Source organism: Tiliqua scincoides, chromosome 1, assembly GCF_035046505.1.
Source record: "Tiliqua scincoides isolate rTilSci1 chromosome 1, rTilSci1.hap2, whole genome shotgun sequence".
Taxonomy (NCBI): Eukaryota; Metazoa; Chordata; class Lepidosauria; order Squamata; family Scincidae; genus Tiliqua; species Tiliqua scincoides.
The window spans coordinates 16,064,983-16,085,364 of NC_089821.1; the positions used below are offsets into that span (position 1 = coordinate 16,064,983).

The 20,382-nt window shown below is 46.5% G+C and overlaps 1 protein-coding gene across 1 annotated transcript in view; it reads right to left on the reverse strand.

The window, feature by feature from the left end:
* Positions 1–19,370, reverse strand: part of LOC136641005 (cytosolic phospholipase A2 epsilon-like) — a 36,094-nt gene extending 16,724 nt beyond the window's left edge. The window contains exons 1-9 of the mRNA XM_066616574.1: positions 19,298–19,370; positions 13,570–13,706; positions 9,534–9,665; positions 8,005–8,045; positions 6,002–6,044; positions 5,550–5,607; positions 4,134–4,300; positions 3,959–4,045; positions 2,068–2,105 (exon numbers count right to left, since the gene is read on the reverse strand). Of these exons, the coding sequence (XP_066472671.1) occupies positions 2,068–2,105; positions 3,959–4,045; positions 4,134–4,300; positions 5,550–5,607; positions 6,002–6,044; positions 8,005–8,045; positions 9,534–9,665; positions 13,570–13,706; positions 19,298–19,370 (776 nt within the window). The remainder of the gene's footprint in view (positions 1–2,067; positions 2,106–3,958; positions 4,046–4,133; positions 4,301–5,549; positions 5,608–6,001; positions 6,045–8,004; positions 8,046–9,533; positions 9,666–13,569; positions 13,707–19,297) is intronic.
* Between the last annotated feature and the right edge of the window lie 1,012 nt (positions 19,371–20,382).

Here is a 20,382-nt window from a genome sequence, read left to right on the forward strand (position 1 = left end):
AGCAGTAAGTACCATAGTATCACGAGATAACCAAATACTATTTGTATAATTTCTCAGAAAGCATTTCTGAAAAGTAATTATCAGTTGAAGAAGCGATCAAGACTGCACTAAATGATCACCCACAGAGAAGGGAATTTCTCCCAGTCTGATTCAGAACTAGGTCAAATAAAACAAATTATTTTGGTGACTGTTCATTAGATGGCCATAGATCAATCTCAGCCCCATTGTGATCCAAGGTCCCAAAGGACTCCCAATGGGTAACTTTGGATAACACGTCTATCTAGAGTCATTAACTGGGTAGAAAACAAATAATAATTAAATTACAATTTAATGTTCTTGTGAAAAAAATGTCAACACCAGTAAAACACTTCAGAAGACTACTTAGACAAGCAACTGGATTGGGCTGCCCCACTAGTCAGGGTGACCAGATACAATGGAGGGCAAAGGTGCCTATACCTTTAATCATTGTTTAGAACAGGGGTGCCCAAACCCTGACCCTGGGGCCACCTGTGGCCCTCGAGGCCTCTCAATGCGGCCCTCAGGGAGCCCCCAGTCGCCAATGAGCCTCTGGCCCTCCAGAGATTTGTTGGAGCCCACACTCACCCGAAGCAACTGCTCTCAGTGTGAGGGCAACTGTTTGACCTCTCGCGTGAGCTGTGGGATGAGGGCTCCCTCCACTGCTTGTTGTTTCATGTCTGTGATGGCAGCAAAGTAAAGGCCAGCCTTGCTTTGTGCAAGGCCTTTTATAGTTCTTTAGTTAATGCAAAACCTTCATTCATTCATATAAGTTCATCTTTAATATATTCATTTATATAAACTTATGTAAATTTATTCAAATTTTAAATGTAAATTAATTCTTCCCCCCCCCCCCGGCCCCTGACACAGTGTCAGAGAGACGATGTGGCCCTCCTGCCAAAAACTTTGGACATCCCTGGTTTAGAAGAGGGAATTTCGGCAGGTGCAGCTCAAAATGGAAGGGTTTAAAAAGCTGCACCTGCCAAAATTTCCTCTTCTATACAATGGTTAAAGATATAGGCGCTCTGTCCTCCATTGTATCTGGTCACCCTGCCACTGGTGGAAAGTGCATTTCGCCAGTGCGGACTGCTGCATAGTAGCCTTAAAACGCACTCTGGTGGCATGCAGAGTACCATGCTCCTGAAGCACCAGCAGAAAAACCAGAGCCTTCCGGTGTGCATGACTGGATTGCTAGCCAACCGCCAGAAGAGGAAAGCTAGTGGGGGAGATGGGAGGGGTTGGGGAGGGTGGAATGTGAAGGGGGCAAAACTGGGTGGGGAAAGGGGAGAAACAGATGTGGGGAGGCTGTGGGTGGATCTGGCAGCAATGGTGTGTGCCAGGTCCTACCACCCCTGGCAAAAGCCCTCCTGCTTCTTTCTCTCCTTGGATTTGCACCAGAGAAATCTCTGGCACAGGTCCAAGGAGACTCAATGCAGTTGTACCAGCCGTGGGGGTGGGGTGAGGAGGGAGGATGGAATTGGGTTTATAGTTTCTACCCCATTATAGTAATTGTACTAGATGGTATCACAATCAGGATGATTGCTTTTCTAAAACACACCCACACAGTCTTTAATTGTCAACTACTCTGGACAGAAATGAGGTATATCTATTTAAAAATAATAAAATATTATATCAAAATCCTTGTTATAGACTCAATGTGATGTTTAAACACCTCATCCAAAGATGTACTGGGATTCACCAAATGATGAAGTATAACCAGTGGCGTAGCTAGAGGGGGTGCAAAGCACTAAGTTTTGCAGGGAGCCTCTCCACAGTGTGCAAGCAACCCTCCTCCTCTCCTTCGGAGTCATTCTAGGTAGGGGAGCAAAATGGAGGCATTCACCTTTTCTCTGTGTCCTCTCTGGCATTCGCCTCCATTTTACTCCCCCCCCCCCCCAGAATAGCTCCGAAGGGGAGAGGCCACGTATGCCGTGGTGTGGCTCCCTGCAAAACTTAGTTCTTTGCACCCCCTCTAACTACGCCACTGGGTATATCTTTTTGCTACTGTCACTCACTACAATAACAACCGAAACACATATTAGAATATTTTACCAGTCATCCACTTGCACATTCAGATTGTATCTTTTATCCTGAAAAGCAGAAAAAAAGAGTCACGCATAACAATCTAAAATCTTTCAAACAATTCAGAGGTGAGGGATGATAATCTGCTGGTCAACTGCACCCTGCTCCAGCCAGCTTTTGATCTGAAGCACAAAGCTGTAGACGGAGACACACTTTCTATTCAGGAGCCATTGATTCAGTGCACTGCGCAAATTTAATTGTCACCATTCTTTGGTTTTGGCTTCTAGCCTATAAAATGGGGCTAAAAATGGGCTAAAAATGGGCTAAAATGGGCTAATAATGGGGCTAATAATAATAATAATAAATAAAAGGCTAATTGCCTATCAGGAATGGCAAGCTTCCTAAGTCCAGTGGGTCAAATATTTCAGGGCTCAGCTACTTAGGAGTGAATAATATCATTTAAACACTCCAAAAGTAAACACAATGGCAGCAAGTAGAAGAAATTTGGTCATTCGAATGCTAGAACCCAGGGATCAGACAGTGGCGGACCTGGGGCAGGGCAGGGGAGCAAATGCCCCAGGTGTTGCACTTGCTCACCACACCCCTGCCTCCCGCACAGGCCCGCTTGTCCATCTGAGCCATTCTGTGGATAGGCAAGGCTCTGTGTGGCACTCAGCAGTGGGCAAGAAGCCTCCTGAGGTTTCTCCTGCTGTTTTAAGCAATATAGTGCTTCTAGTTTTGTCAGGAAACCAGAGGTATAAAACAGCAGGAGAAGCTCCAGAAGGCTTCTGAACTGCTATAGATTGTTGCGTGAGGCTCTGTGAGCCTCTGTGAGTATCCTGGGGAGTGGGGGTGGCGTGCTGGGGGGACAGCATGACGTGGACCTGCCCCAGGTCACAACGAAGGCAGGTTCGCTACTGGGTTCAGATTGAGTGGAGAGAAGTCAGTCACCTGTACTTTAGAAAGAGGCTATTGCTATAGGAGAAGGAAGGGACCTTTCCCAGTATAGAAACAGTGTAGGTTGCCTTAAGAACATAAGAAGAGCCCCACTGGATCAGGCCAAAGGCCCATCTGGTCCAGCTTCCTGTATCCCATAGTGGCCCACCTTGGGGAGCACACAAGACAGCAAGATACCCAGTAGTGTAGCTAGAAGGGGGGCAAAATCGTAAGTAGTGCAGGTGCCACAATGTGCCATATAAGTGGCCCCTCCCACTCACTCTCAGAGCCATTCTGGGCAACAACAGCAACAGGCAAGTGCTCACTGAATCAAATGGTGTCTCCTGCATGTTGCCATCACTGCCCAGAATGGCTCTGGGTGAGTGGGAGGGGCCTCTTACATAGCAAGTCCCCCCCCCCAGCTGCGCTTCAGAAGATACTTGCGTCCTGTTGCCACTTCCTTGCATCTGGTATTCTGTGGTAGCCAACTTCTAAAACCAGGAGATTGCATATGCCCATCCTCCCAGTGGTGTAGCTGGAGGGGGGCGGAGCACTCAGGCTTGCAGGGAGCCTCAGCAAGGCGGGCAAGCGGCCCCTCCCTTCGGAGCCATTCCTGGCGGGGGGAGCAAAACAGAGCCATACGGCTCCGTTTTGCTCCCCCGTCAGGAATGGCTCCGAAGGGAGAGGCCGCTTGCCCGCCTCGCTGAGGCTCCCTGCAAGCCTGAGTGCTCCGCCCCCCCTCCAGCTACACCACCACATCCTCCAAGTTCGGAGAGATAATGAGTACCCTCCCACTTTTGGACCAAGGAAAAATAATCTTGAGGTTTCTTTGCAGTTTGAGGGTCAACAACAGGTCATTTCTGAACTCTATCATAACGTTGCCACGAGCTGAATATCATGTGATTTTTGTAATCTTCCGTTGACAGGTTTAATAATTTCAATACTCTGTGCTATTGCTTCCTAAACATCAGAAAATGGCACCCACCTCCACAATTGGCACTTTCTCGCCCATTGGCAGTGAGTTCAGCATCACAGCTGGGACATTTGCTTTGGTGCTACGGCAACACGGGAACTGAGGAGAAGAAGTTGCAGTCACAGTCAGGAAAGTCATGCTTCACGATGAAGAAAGGGTTGCACTGATAATATGGATATTAACATACAGGACAACACGACTTCTTCACCGGTAGCTCCACATTCAACGTTGGCTCGTTGTACTTGACAAAATGGAATGTTGTGGGACATGGGGGTGTGACGATGGCATCCGAGCCCAGCCGAAAACAATGGGTACCTTCACAGGATCCTTTTACCGCAAGTGAAAGGTTTTTCTCTAAAGGCAAGAGACAGAATATGCTGAGGAACATCATCATGTTTTGATGACAAGCATAAACTCTATAAGTATTCGGTTAACCGCCAAATTGTAAAATACATCAAGATAAACATTAACCTTCTGGGAAAAGCATTTACAGTAAAGGAAGTTCTCAGTCATGTGTGAATTGGCCAATCTGACCAGAGTTCAGTAGGTGTCTGTCTCGAAGACTGCAGTAGTACTATTTTCTGGTACTACTAGACTGGAAAACAGATTTCTGAAGGAATATTTTACAGTGGTTCTTATGAATAGAAAGAAGATAAAAGAAGTTCCCAACTGAATTACACAGTTGAGCCATTGGCCACTACACTGGGTCCCTGGATCACTATTGTTTTCCCACTGTGAGCACATGTAAAATTTTAAAAAGCACTGCTGGTAACAAGGGTGCATATCAATCCCTCTACTTAGAGCCCAGTCCTAATCCTGCACCTGACATCAGGGAGAGCTTTATGGCTGTCACAAACAGCCTGCCAGCAGAATGCAAAACTGTGTGCTACGGGCCTGCCGGCAGCGAGGCCAAAACAACCCCATGCACAGCTATGGCCAGGACAAAACCCGCCAACAATGGTGGGTGATGTGGGAGGGCAGAATGGGGCATGGAAGGGCAGAGCAGGATGTGGGTTGGCAACCTTCAGTCTCGAAAGGCTATGGTATAATCCTACAGCACCTGTTATTCCCAGGCGGTCTCCCATCCAAGTACTAACCAGGCCTGACGCTGCTTAGCTTCTGAGATCAGACAAGATCGGGCATGTGCAGGGCAACAGTGATGGGCTGGGGAAAGGCAGATCAGGTTCAAGAAGGGAGTGCATTCTGTGGCAGCAGTGGCTGAATCCAAACCCCCTTCTCATACCCAATCCTGTGGCATAGGTTCACACGGACCTGCACCAGAGATTTCACTGACACAGTTCCAGGAAAACTCATCCACACCTCGGAGGTTTATCCCCAAGTAAGGGAACAAATGTTGCCTTACCTGGAGGAGATCTCCATGACTGCACCCCCCTCCAGGATACAGCATGAGCTATTTTGGCATGACTGCATCGGTGGGGGGACAACCCCCTAGGACTGAGCTGTTAATCTCTGTCCTGTGCTATATTTGCCAAATAGCTGCCAATTGCGACTGTCTGGCTAAAGCACCACACACTCTCAAATAATCTGAAGTAGGTAAAAGACACCTCACCAGAACAAACAGTAAATGCATTCAGAAACTCACTTGACCTGTGCGGCCTGCTCTGATCTACAACAGCTTCCAATCTGCAAACCTCACGAGACTGTAATGGAAATCAGCAGAAAAAAACACCCCAGAGTTAATTGCTTCTGAATTCTGCAGCTTTCATCAGACGACTTTGAAAATGTGTAATGAGGAAGTTTAATTTTGGAAGAGCTAATAGCTAGTGAGGCTGCGGGTGCATTGCGGGAAACCAAGGGATTTTCCTTGGCCCTGTTTTTGGTCTAATAATAATAGCGTTGGTCTAATAGCATGGGGGAGTAATTTGGGTAAGCCTGATGAAGGAGTAAGTCCTATTGCAGTCAGTAGGGCTTATTCCCAGGAAAGGGTGCATAGGATTACAACCTTGGTTTACTAACAACTCAGTTCCATAGTTTGCACATGTATGTTAACACTGAAAAATCCAGAAATATAAACATGTATAAAATAATAATTACCACTAGAACTCCATTTGTAATTATGGTTTCAGGAGGGCCAGGCCTAGAAAATAAACACAAACACACACATAAAAATTTCCAAATAGTAAAATATGACACCTATATATGACAAACAAACGTTTGTCATTTATCTTATGCTGCCCCTTCCGCAAGGAAGTGATGGGGGGTTGGCAATTAAGCTAAGTCATTGGGAGAGGGCAAAAATGGGGAGGTGACTGTGCAGCCATTTAGCTCCAGCGTGCTTTGCCACTCAGTGTTTAGCCTGCCTACCCAGGGTACCAATCTGAGATTACCTGCTTACGCTTGGATGCTTAAATTCAGTGACCTTCCAAAAACCAGTCAGCTCTCTCGGAGCTGACAACATCAACCATCTTTCTGTGGGAGCTGGAAGTGAACTCTCCATCGCTCCTACATGTGTTGTATTCTTCATACACACATATACAATTTTGTGAATCATAATTATATGATCCAGAGCCCTATTCTATCTTTCCTTCCCCCCAACTGATTCAGCCATACCAAAAAGGCACATGCTACATCCAGCAGGGTGGGAGATGGATCGGGAGGCTTCAGAAGGAAAAGGGGAATTATTTCGCTTTACTCCTCCATAAGCCCCTCATTCTGCAATGGGTGTCTTTGGACCTGGTGCAATTACAAGGAGAAGAAGGGGGCAGGGAGATTTGAAAACGGGGGGATAGGATTCGTCACATGTGATTGCTGCCGGATCCACCCCCTCTTGCCACATCCCCACTCCCCTGCATTCCTCTCCTGCTTCCTGTTAATGTTCTCTGAATCGCCCTCTCTAGTATGCAGGTTTCCTGCCTGCTTGTCTGCCTATAAGTTTCATGCTTATAGCAACCAGTACAAGCAAGACATGTTCAACCTTGGTGCTAGCTGAAAGAATGAAAACAAAGTTAATGGGCACAGGGAGCTAGTGTTCCCCCCATATCTACGGTTTCCATATCCGCTGGGGGGCTGAAACGCAACCTCTGAGAATAAGGTTAACCTCTTATTATGAGAATAACCTCTGAGAATAAGCAAAATGGCAGATGCGCTTCAATGTCAGTAAGTGTAAAGTCATGCACATTGCGGCAAAAAATCAAAATTTCACATATAGGCTGATGGGTTCTGAGCTGTCTGTGACAGATCAGGAGAGAGATCTTGGGGTGGTGGTGGACAGGTCGATGAAAGTGTCGACCCAATGTGCAGCGGCAGTTAAGAAGGCCAATTCTATGCTTGGGATCATTAGAAAAGGTACTGAGAACAAAACGGCTAGTATTATAATGCCGTTGTACAAATCTATGGTAAGGCCACACCTGGAGTATTGTGTCCAGTTCTGGTCGCTGCATCTCAAAAAAGACATAGTGGAAATGGAAAAGGTGCAAAAGAGAGCGACTAAGATGATTACGGGGCTGGGGCACCTTCCTTATGAGAAAAGGCTACAGCGTTTGGGCCTCTTCAGCCTAGAAAAGAGATGCCTGAGGGGGGGACATGATTGAGACATACAAAATTATGCAGGGGATGGACAGAGTGGATAGAGAGACGTTCTTTACACTCTCACATAACACCAGAACCAGGGGACATCCACTAAAATTGAGTGTTGGGCGGGTTAGGACAGACAAAAGAAAATATTTCTTTACTCAGCGTGTGGTCGGTCTGTGGAACTCCTTGCCACAGGATGTGGTGATGGCGTCTAGCCTCGACGCCTTTAAAAGGGGATTGGACAAGTTTCTGGAGGAAAAATCCATTATGGGGTACAAGCCATGATGTGTATGCGCAACCTCCTGATTTTAGAAATGGGTTATGTCAGAATGCCAGATGCAAGGGTGGGCACCAGGATGAGGTCTCTTGTTATCTGGTGTGCTCCCTGGGGCATTTGGTGGGCCGCTGTGAGATACAGGAAGCCGGACTAGATGGGCCTATGGCCTGATCCAGTGGGGCTGTTCTTATGTTCTTATGTAAGGGGGGATGCCTGTATAGAAAAAGAAAAAGTTTAAAATACTTACGCGGGTTCCACTAGGAATTCAACTTCCAGCTCTTCTTGTGCCTAACCCCCAAGAAAACAAAGTAAACAAAAACTAAAATTGAAATGACAAGGTGATCATTCCTTTCTTCTGAAATAAAACTCACATTATAAAAGTGCTAGAGGGCATACATTAACTCACTTTATAAAGATGCTGGAGGGCATACTTTAACTCACTTTATAAAGCTGCTAGAGGGAAGGATACTTTGTTGCTTAAGAAAGTTGCTTAAGAAAAGATACTTTGCATAAAGATTGGATGATTACCAGCGAACCCTGCAGTCTTCCCTGGAAATATGAACAATGGGAATTATTTAATAATTAAGCAAAATTGTTCACTTTTTTATCCAATAGAATTAATAACAAGTAACATACATCCAATAGCTTCATGGCTTATCTGTTGACAGCAACAAGGAACAGGTGTTATGTTCTGTCCTCCATTGGATATCGTCACCCTGACTCTGGGGAAATGGTAGCTACCAGCTACTGCAAAGTAATGTATTCTAGTGGTAATAAGTCTGCATTTCTTCATCCTGAGAATTGCCTCCCCCAACTGCAAAAATACTCCCCCTTCCACTACCTTCAAATGGAATGGTGAAACGGAGCCTTTTGGGCTCAGATCCAATACAGGCATGAATTTCCTCAACATTAATCAAATGTTAATAAACTCTTTAAAACGATGGGTGTAAAATGCAAATAGAATGTCTCAACATTTGCTAGAAGTAACATCTTTCATTGTGTAAGTATAACTGAACAATCAAATACAGAAACAGGACTTGAACAACTTGTGGCCCACAAAGCTCACCAGCCACCCATGGATTTGCTGTCGTGGGCAGACAGCAAGCATAGGACATTTATCAAGCCCCTGGGGGGGCACTAGACATGGATGATGGGCTGTGTTCACTTTGGTGGGATACAAGTTATACAGGCCTGCACAATAGCAGGTATATTTCTTGGAATATTTTATATTTTCTGGTATAATCCAGCCCAACCAAAGTCAGAATGGCACCTAAAGTGCACTAAATTCAGTTTCTTCCATTTTGGGGGGTATGAAGGAACATGCGAGCACAGCACAGCCCCCCACCCTCCATCCTTGCCATTGCTTCCATACTTCCTCTGCAAAATGGTGTGGATGGGGAGGAACCTAGAAGTGGAATAATCCCTTTTCCTCTCCCAAGACCCTCTGCATCTGGCTTGTTTTGAAGAAGTTTCAGAGAATGGAGGTCGTAAAGCGACATAAATAATCTTGCCAATGGCCAACGGGAATAGCATCTCAGTGGCCCTTGCCATTTGCACCAGCAGTGTTGGAGGGACAGCTAAACCGTCCTGCCTCACCCCGTTTTCCTTTTGCTCAAGCAAGTGAGAAGAAGAGGAGGTAACACCTGAGCAGGTAGCAAGGTGGAACACACAGCAGGTGGGCCTGGATTACAATGCACCAGTTTACCACCTCACCCAACCTGCTTCTTGAAGTCATTCCTTCAGTGGACCTCTTGGGTGCCATATTTCAGATCTTACCCGTGGATCCGGCTTAAAGAGTGTGAGAAACGGCCCACCGATTGGAAGCCGAGATATATCAAGACACAGAGTGAAGAGGAGGTCATCTGAAGATACTGTATCTTCATCATAGACAGAAAGTTCTAGCACGTTCTGTAAGGACCAGAGAAATAGGGTTTGTCTGTGGGTTTTAACAAACATTTTAATGCACATTGCAATGTGTTTTCATCTACTTCTGTCAACAATATTCCAATAATTACAGCCCAATCCTATGGACTCCTAGCATGGGGGAAACTAGCATTCTGCAAGGACGACATGTCTTACTACAGTCATGAAATCACTTCTGGCAGCGCTCAGACATGCTTGCTGCCAGGGCAGCGGAATGTAGAGCCTTCCTGCACTCGTCGGGGCAGTGGAGAGGACCCACCAATGGAGGAAAGGCTGCAGGGAAGGTGGGGTGGGGTGGGGGAGTCAGAATGGAGTAGGGTAGGGCAGAATGAGGCGGTGATAGGGGAGGGGAATGCGGCAGTGACAGGGGCAGGGGAAGATGGAGTCCACAAAGGAGGCAGGTTTTGCAGCCTCCTCCAAATCCTTACCCCTTCCCAGGCACAATGCACCATCCCATGTTAACACAGACTTGTGCCAGTAATTTCGCTGATGCAGTAGACACCCCCCCCCCCCCGCCGCCCGGAACCATGGAAGCTTACCCCCAGGTAAGGGAACAAATGTTCCCTTACCCAGAGGAGACCTCTGTGACTGCCACCTCCTGCATGAAGCAGTGAGAGCCATTTTGATGCCACTGGATCAACAGAGGAGGGGGATGGATAGGATTGGGCTCATACTAACTAATATGATCAATTTTCTACCACAGAGGTCTGAATACAAATAATACATTTGTTCTTAGAAGAAAAGCCAAATTTGTCTGTTGCAACAAAAGGAGTTAAGAGTATGAGGCAAGCATATTTCTTGTGGCATGAACTTTTATAGGCAAGAGCTTACATAACCGGTGCCCAGTGCATCGGGCGAACCTAAATAGCACAGATATATAAATAGATAAATAAAAGTACTGTACTGTATATGAGTGTTTTAACTCCAACTGTAGAGTGCTTTACTTCTTACTGTCCACACTGCTGACACGGTGAGAAGTAAATTTTGTTGGCATTATGGACCGTACAGTACAATTCAAGGAATACTATATTATTAGTGTTACTTTAAGGACAGGCCAATCCAATTCAAAATGCTCTGCATGCAGAACGTTTGTTCTGATGGCAGAAGTACCAGGACCCAGGTGAAAGTGTCTAGATCAGCGGTTTTCAACCACTGTGACATGGCACACTGGTGTGCCGCGAGGCTGCCTCAGATGTGCCGCAGGATCAGAGGAGGCAGGCAGCAGCTGCCCGCCTGCATGCGGGAGAAGCGGCTGCTTTGAGCCTCCCGTGGCAGGCAGCACAAGCAAGGGAGCAGCCAGGGAAGGGGCTGGTCGCACGCAGCAGCTGAAGAGTCCGCTTGGAGCTTGCTCCTGCTACTGAGCTGCAACCTGATCCTGACTTTCCTGGGAGTAAGCCCCGTTGGCTACTATGGGGCTTACTTCTGAGTAGACATGCATAGGATTGGGCAGGAAGGAGGTTGTTGCCTGCCTGCCTGCATGCTGATTGGCCAACAAGAGAAGCCTGGAGGAGCCAGGGGGTGGGAGCTGCAGAGTGAGTGAGAGGAGGGAGCCAGAAGCAGGCAAGCAGGTACAGAGCAAGCGAGTCTGCTGAGGCCCCCAACCTCAGGTTTCAGGGTCCCTGAAAGTCCCTTTTCCTTGCCAGTTTGCCTGCAACTCCCCAAAGCCACCCTCCCTGCACTTTGGGGCTTTTAGAGGAAGGGCGCTGGGCCACAATCCTATCTACACTTTCCTGGGAGTAATTGACTATAACGGGGCTTACTTCTGAGCAGGCATGCATAGGATTGGGCTCTGGGGTGCTATCCGATCCACACCTTCCTGGGAGTAAGCCCCATTGACTATAATGGAGCTTACTTCTGAGCAGGCATGCATAGGATTGGGCTCTGGGGGTGCTACCCATTCACACTTACCTGGGAGTAAGCCCCATTGACTATAATGGGGCTTACTTCTGAGCAGGCATGCATAGGATTGGGCTCTGGGGGTGCTATCCGATCCACACCTTCCTGGGAGTAAGCCCCATTGACTATAATGGAGCTTACTTCTGAGCAGGCATGCATAGGATTGGGCTCTGGGGGTGCTACCCATTCACACTTACCTGGGAGTAAGCCCCATTGACTATAATGGGGCTTACTTCTGAGCAGGCATGCATAGGATTGGGCTCTGGGGGTCTATCCGATTCACACCTTCCTGGGAGTAAGCCCCATTGACTATAATGGGGCTTACTTCTGAGCAGGCATGCATAGGATTGGGCTCTGGGGGTGCTACCCATTCACACTTACCTGGGAGTAAACCCCATTGACTATAATGGGGCTTACCTCTGAGCAGGCATGCATAGGATTGGGCTTTTGGTTACACTCTTTTTTTCCTCAAATACACAAGCAGGCAATTGGCACTTCTCTCTCCTCTTCTTCCCCACCCCACCCCTTCCCCAAGAATATCCCCCCCCCAAATCTCACAATCACAGTTAGCAATTCTCTGACTGTCCCTCCCCTCACTTGTCAGCACCTTCCAAAGATACAGAATCACTGCCTCACATTCTCTCTCTCTCTCTCCCCCACCCCCAATTTAATCCTGCACTTGTTTCAATCACATCTCCTCACTGCCCCTCACCCATCTTCTACACTATGTGATCAACTGCCCTGTCTTTGCCAACACTTTCTGGCACTTTTGATAAGAATTTGAACATAGAATTTTTCCTCCTTTTCAGAAACCACATATACTTCCCTCTCCATGCTTCTTGTCAATTTTTTTTTGTCATGTAATGATTTAATTGCATTAATTTTATTAATTCAAGATTAACTGTAATGTAGTAATTTAATGTAAGTAAAAAAAACTGGCAGTGTGCCTTGACAATTTTAGTGCCTCGTCAGTGTGCCGCGAGCTGAAAAAGGTTGAAAATGACTGGTCTAGATCCTCACACATGTCATGCGACATTGTCGCACCAGCCAATGCTGCTGGTGAGTGCAATGAGGTTGCCAGCACAGTCATTGGTGGCTGTGCATGCTTGCCGGCAATGAAAACGCTGTCCGACAGCAGCAGGTAAGGCAGGGGTAGGGGTAGGTAGTGGAAGAGACAGGGTGAGGAATGGGAGACATTCTGGGCAAGGAGAGGGAGGGAAGTGGAATAGGGGAAGGAGGGCTGGGATTGGTGGCATGAGCATGCAGTCAGCTCCTATCCCTATCCTTCTTCCTTTCTGTTTGGACAGAGTGGATAGGGAGATGCTCTTTACACTCTCACATAACACCAGAACCAGGGGACATCCACTCAAATTGAGTGTTGGGAGAGTTAGAACAGACAAGAGAAAATATTTCTTTACTCAGCGTGTGGTTGGTCTGTGGAACTCTTTGCTACAGGATGTGGTGATGGCAACTGGCCTGGACGCCTTTAAAAGGGGATTGGACAGGTTTCTGGAGGAAAAATCCATTACAGGTTACAAGCCATGATGTGTATGTGCAACCTCCTGATTTTAGAAATGGTCTTTGCCAGATGCAAGGAAGGGCACCAGGATGCAGGTCTCTTGTTATCTGGTGTGCTCCCTGGGGCATTTGGTGGGCCGCTGTGAGATACAGGAAGCTGGACTAGATGGGCCTATGGCCTGATCCAGTGGGGCTGTTCTTATGTTCTTATGTTCTTATGCCACCCTCGCACTCCTTGGTTCTGCACCAGCAAAATAGCTGGTGCAAAACCAAGGACACCCATAGGGAAAGCGAAAGTCCCCTTATCCCAAGAAGACCTCTGCTACTGCACCCCCCATCATAGGAAGTGCACAAAGATGTGCACTTAAGGTACAAGAGCACAGCTGTAGGGGTACCGACCTGTTAAAGGAGCTCAGTGGAAATACAATGTACAAACAAAACTGCCCATTGAAAGAGGGTTTTCTCCGTTTCTCACCTTGACTTGGCTTTGAATCCTGTAGTAAAATGTCTCATTCCAAACAGGGTTGCTGCAATTGTTAATGGTTTTGGTCCGTGCCTTTTCGGAGGTAGCAGTTGGTAGCCAGAGGCTCACATAACAGTCAGACTGGCTCACTGTGAAAAAGGAGAATAGGAGAGCTTGAGCCGGCAACTCTGGAATCTAACCGATCTTTTCACATCAGATTGACCTGCAGAGATTCACCAGCAGTAGCGTTCAGCTCTGTACCAGGAAAAGCTTCACCTGCTGGCTTCCACGTTTCAGGCTGGTGTTAAAGGTTTAGTATATCCATGCAGCCATAAAGCCACACTTTCTTAGCCTAACCTACTTTACAGGATTGTTGTCAGGACAGAAACAACACACATGCACATAAGCACAAATCAATATATCGTTTGCTACCTAGAAATGCAAGTGCAACACAGTTCAGTTAACCCATTTTTGCCCAGCCCACAGGTGTAAACATTTGGTCCCTGTTGTGTATATGCAATGTGGGGCAGAACTGGCTTAACCTAACATCCTGAGATAAGCAGGATTTTTTCTTGAATTTTTTCTCAACAAAAATCAGTCCCTGGACACTGCAGTCAGAAGATGGAGAAGTAGAGTGGGTTTGAATCACGTTTTAAGGAAAACATCAATAAGCCAGAGCATGTTCAGAAGGAGACATCAAAGATAATGAGGAGTCTGGAAACTGAGTCCTGAAAGGTATGGTTAATGAGAACAAAACGTATTGAGAACAAAACGGCTAATATTATAATGCCGTTGTACAAATCTATGGTAAGGCCACACCTGGAGTATTGTGTCCAGTTCTGGTCGCCGCATCTCAAAAAAGACATAGTGGAAATGGAAAAGGTGCAAAAGAGAGCAACTAAGATGATTACGGGGCTGGGGCACCTTCCTTATGAGGAAAGGCTACGGCATTTGGGCCTCTTCAGCCTAGAAAAGAGACGCCTGAGGGGGGACATGATTGAGACATACAAAATTATGCAGGGGATGGACAGAGTGGATAGGGAGATGCTCTTTACACTCTCACATAACACCAGAACCAGGGGACATCCATTAAAATTGAGTGTTGGGAGAGTTAGAACAGACAAAAGAAAATATTTCTTTACTCAGTGTGTGGTTGGTCTGTGGAACTCTTTGCCACAGGATGTGGTGATGGTGACTGGCCTGGACGCCTTTAAAAGGGGATTGGACAAGTTTCTGGAGGAAAAATCCATTATGGGGTACAAACCATGATGTGTATGCGCAACCTCCTGATTTTAGAAATGGGCTATGTCAGAATGCCAGATGCAAGGGAGGGCACCAGGATGAGGTCTCTTGTTATCTGGTGTGCTCCCTGGGGCATTTGGTGGGCCGCTGTGAGATACAGGAAGCTGGACTAGATGGGCCTATGGCCTGATCCAGTGGGGCTGTTCTTATGTTCTTATGTAATGGAGCTTGGTATGTTTAGCCTGGAGAAACAGGCAATCCAATCCTAACTCCCCATGTGATGATGCAGTGATGCCAACATGGCCTCTGCCATGGCCAACATGGAGTCCGCTGTCTCCCATGGGGGAGTTATGGTAAGTTGAGACCCCTTGGGGTAAGGGAAAATTTGTTCCTTTGCTCCGGGTAAGCCCGGCAGGTGCTCTTGCACTCTATAGTTGGTGAAAGTCCATGTTGACCCATGAAGGTGGATCAGGCCTGGGAAGGAAGTTAGGATGCAGCTGACTTCGCCCCTTTTTCAGGCCTGATCTGTCCTCTTCCCCACCCTCCCCTGTCCCATCCTGCCTTCCCCACTGGCCTACCTTGGTCAGCGGATCTTCGGCCATCCACTGGCATGTGAATGACAGGAAGTGTAAGCCATTGGCAGCTGCTTTACGACTGCCATAAAGCTGTTGCTGCTGCCCCAACACAAGCTCTATGGATGCCAGCCCAGATAGAATTGGGCCATAAGAGGAGATATAATAGCCATCTTCAAATATCTCAAGACCTCTCACATGGAAGAAGGAGTGGATTTACTTTCTAAAGCCCCTAATGGCAGGACAAGAACCAGTGACTTGAAACTATAAATTTAGGCTGGACATGAGAAAGAATGTTCTAAGCCAGTACTGGAACAACCTGCCTTGCGTAGCTCTCCTATTTTTCTTGTTGGAGATTTGTAAGCAGAGATTATTTCTGAGCCTTTAACAATAAGGAAGCATTAGGATATATTTTAGATACTGTTTTATAGTGGTGTTCTAGTAAGCTTTAGACCAGGGGTGTCAAACATATCCCATTGACTAGATGAACCCCCCACCCAGAAGCTCTTTACCACCCTCTGTTACAATTGGGCTTCCCAAGTACTTCTCAGATGCTGAACTGCGAAGTCAAGCTGCAGCAAAAGTAGCCCCACTGAAAAAGGTGGCCCCGCACTCCCATGTCTTGAAAATATGAGCAAGATTTGCATATTTTCTCTTTGGTCATTTGCTGCTGATGAGTTCCTACTTGAGAACAAAGTGCTTAGTCCTGACTGCCATCTGCTTAATGATGTCACTTCCTGCTCAATGACGCCACTTCTGGCCCTCAGCAGGTGCCATAAATGGTATTCGGCCAGCTATATGAAATGAGTTTGACACCCCCGCTTTAGATGTTGCTGTCCACTGCGAAAGTAAATGTGTTTGATCCGCTCTTCCGCCTGAGATCTTCCGGGATATGAGATCAAATCATAGATCCAAGAATTCATGAAATGCTAGCCTCTGAATCCACCCTCACATTAAAAGAAAAGGTGTTTAAACAAGCAAGCATGGAGGCGCATGACCCGTCAATTCTGGAACACCTCAGACCAAAAGGTATGCTAATGAGCCAACTGGCTCTGTAGCTCCTACTTCACATGACCTGTTTCTTTGGATATGCTGTCAGATGCATTAGAAACCAATTGTTCTCCTTTGTAAAACTGGCACATTGGAATAGATGCTTCTTTCCCATCCAAATTTATTTTCTGCATTTTGAAGGTCTGCATTTTTTTTTTGGTCTGAAGCAGAACTGCTGTGATATTTAAAATCATCTGTGGTTCCCATATTTTGTCTTTTTTTTTGGAGAGCACTAGACATGGGCAATGTGCTGAAGTTTTCAATTCCTTCTCTGTGCTTGCATCCAGTATCGTAGCTAGAGGGGGTGCAAAGCATCACTGCTGACTGTTGTATATTCCCGAGACTTACTTCTACCTTTTGGTCTCTCAGCAGACTTTTGTCGGCAGCAACAAAGTTATGTCTCTCTAGACAGAGCAAAAGACAGATGCTCACCCTGTCTAACTTGCAATCAAAAATTGCTTCATATTGGAATCGCTGCCTGGAACACTTTTTCATTGCAGCCTATCTCTTAGCTCCACCAAAATATGTCACCTGTTTTTAAACAGCTGCCAGGTGGATTTATGTAGGTGTAAGCAAAATAGCAAACATGCCCTTGTGATAACTCTGGGTGTTACAGGATACAACCTCTGGGTGTTACAGGATACAACCTCTGGGTGTTTGCACAAGCCCTTTATCTGTCGTAGTATCTTATCAGATGATACACAAGCTACCTTTGGAGCAACTGATGTACGCCACTACCCTGAAGTAAACTGTGGAGGCCTGATCAAGTCTTGAGCTTTCACCTGAACTAGCTTATCCTGTTTCCAGCCTCAGGTTTATGTTGTCCTACATGTAGACTATACACTGCACTGCTTATTTGTGTCAAACCTGTTTGGACAGTAATTGAATAAGCACTGTTGCCAGTATAGATCTTCCCGTTTTCCCAGCAACCTCACTAAAATCTACAATCTAAAGCACAGCGCATGTGTGCAACTCAGAAGTAAGTTCCATTGAGTTCAGTGGGGTCTACCCCTGGGCATGTATGCTTAGCATTGGAACCACTGGGCCCAATCTTAACTAAAGTATCCACTGCCGCCGTGCCAACAGAGTGTGTGCTGCTGGGGACGGCTGTCTGGAGGGATCCTCAAAGTTCCTTTACCTTGGGGTAACCCTCAGCTCCCCTTTTGCAGGTGACGAGAGCAAGGGAGAGGGAAGGGTGGAAAGGGGAGCTCAGGCTACCTGCGCATGTGAGCATTGCCAGTAACCACCCCCTCCATTCCCTGTTCTGCCTCCCTCCCCACCCCTCTCCTCACCCAGAAACTTATGCTGCTGGCAGGAGGCCTCCCTACTGGTCCTCGTGCAATGCTGCCAGGCATCTGTGCTGGCAGCTTCATTGTGTACGCCCATGCAATGGCACTTCTGCCAGCTAGTTAACACTTCTGCCAGAGGAATGTGCATTCCACCAACAGGCCACCCCACTAGGATGGGGGGGGGAGGGTTAGTTAATTTTATAGATCCACAAGGCTCCAATGGTATGGCACACTACCCTATGGAAACAGACTTTTGGTGCCTTCCACATGGGAGCAGTAGTATATGTAACAGTCCAGAATGCTCTCCATAATCACAATGAAGCTGATGTATCTAATAAAGCTGTGGATTATGGACTGCAACTCTATACCTACTAGTCACTGACTCCATAAAAGTAGGTGTTCTTTCTTTCCCAGCTAAAAAGCACACTGGATGCAGAAGGATGTGGATGTTGACTTCTGGCTCATTGTGAGCACATTCTTCCATTATACCCTGGAAAGGTAACTGTGCTCTCTATCTCTTGGGGAAGTGAGTTTCACTGCGGCACCATGACATAAGCACAAAGGCCTAAATAAATAGGCCTCCCCTTGTGCTGTGGTGTGGATTCTGGTTGCCCACAGCTACTATCTTAATGTAAAAAAACAAAAAAACAAACAAAAAAACAAACAAACAAGATGGACGCTCTGATGCAGTGCTCTCACACTTTTAGCTCCGGGACCCACTTTTTAGAATGAGAATCTGTTAGGACCCTACGGAAATGATGTCATGACCAGAAGTGACATCAGATGATCATCTGATCATCTGATCATGACCAAATGACCCTGCTTGATCATCAAGCAGGAACATTTTTAACAATCCTAGGCTGCAATCCTATCCACACTGACCCAGGAGTAAGTCCCATTGACAATCATTGTTAAAAGCATTTACATAGTAGCCTGTTCAAAGTACAGATCTGTAACAATTCCCCAAATGCAGTCACATACCATGGCAGCATCAAGCCTAATATATTAAAAATAAAATATTGAAATGAATGGGGGCCCACCTGAAATTGGCTTGCGACCCACCTAGTGGGTCCCAACCCACAGTCTGAGAAACACTGCTCTAATTACATGTCTAGTATCATGTGTATTTGGACCCCAACTTGTGGCTTGACAGACAATTGTACATTCAAAGAAACTTGATGGCTACAAGAATGCATTAAGACTAGCCTGTGGGGCCAACCTATTTGCCACTGAAGCCAAAACAGTCTTTGGGCAGGTGGACGTGAAAACAAAATAATCCTTAGCACAATTTTTTTTTCTGTTTCACATTTTTTTCTAAATTCTGCACAGGACAACCCTCTACAATCTCCTAATTTCTTCCCATCACAGACAACGCAGATCATTTATCCGGTTTTGAGTCATCACAATACAAGCCACACTGGAACGCAGGCATAAGTACACTTCCTTGTGTAATTATCTAGTCAGCAATGAATCTTGTTGCACATTCCGATGCTATAGATGCCAAAATGCAAATAGGGCTGTAGTACATTCATGAGATGCTTAGTTGGACAACAGTGTGAAACAGTTACGAAAAAGATTGCCACTCACGGGCATCGGCTCTGCGGAGGTTTCTCAGCCGTAGGATTCTGACGCTAAGCAGGTGGCAAGGAAAGGCTTCCATAGCCTGGAAAGACAAAGGGTGAATATTAAACTGTGGCTGTCAGAGTAGCAAACACATTCATGATTAGTAGTACTGCAAGACAACACCTAATTACGAGACAAACTACATGTTTGCCAAAACACGTTTTCAGTAGGAATGCCTACACCTGAAAGGACCTCTTTGACAAAATGGAAGCTCATCTTGATCAGGATTGCAGTTGGAGGAGGGGGGCGGTTGAACGTGAGCTGTCTTCATACCAAAAATCACCCAAAACTTCCCCCCTAAGTGCTCTTTGTTCCTGAAATGACTACAGACCGTAAACATCTTCTGAGACAAAAAACAGTGGGATCTGCTTCAGTGAGATATTTGGCAGGAAAACAATGTGAGGGCAAAGAATGAGCCTCCCCATCCCCATGTGTCACAATCTGGGCCTTTAAAAAAAAATAAATTTTGGGTTTGGCCATCCAACTTTGGGTGGCCTTGTTCAAGTGCTCTTAATTTGGCCCTGAGTCTCTGGGTGAGAAAGTAAAACGCAACCATGACCCAATCATCAGATCACCAAGTGACGTCTGTTTTCAGCAAATAATAATGAAACATCCCAATGAAAGATGCAATTGATCCCTTATTTTCAGGTTGCTTTACAGGGTCATCCTACACATTATGAGTAACATAGGTGTTTGATCCTTGTTTCTTTTTCAAACTTTAGAAATATTTGGGGGGAGGGGCATCAACACTTAGCCTTTACTGTTCTGGGACAGCACAGCCATAAGACAAACTGAAGAAGCCACTTTAAGCAGCGGGCTGGAGCAGGCAGTGAAGAGATGAGCACCTCACGTCTGCCTACCACCCCCTCTGGCTGCACTCCAATCATCTTGCTCAGAGCAAGCGAGAAAAGAATTAGAGCAGAAGCAACTTACTTCTTTAGCCAGCCCCCTCCAGCAAGTGTGACAGCAGTGCTGCCCCCTCCCAAAAAAATTATGATGGTGATCCTGAAGGTGATCCACTACCACAAGTGATGGAAGGTGGATAACTC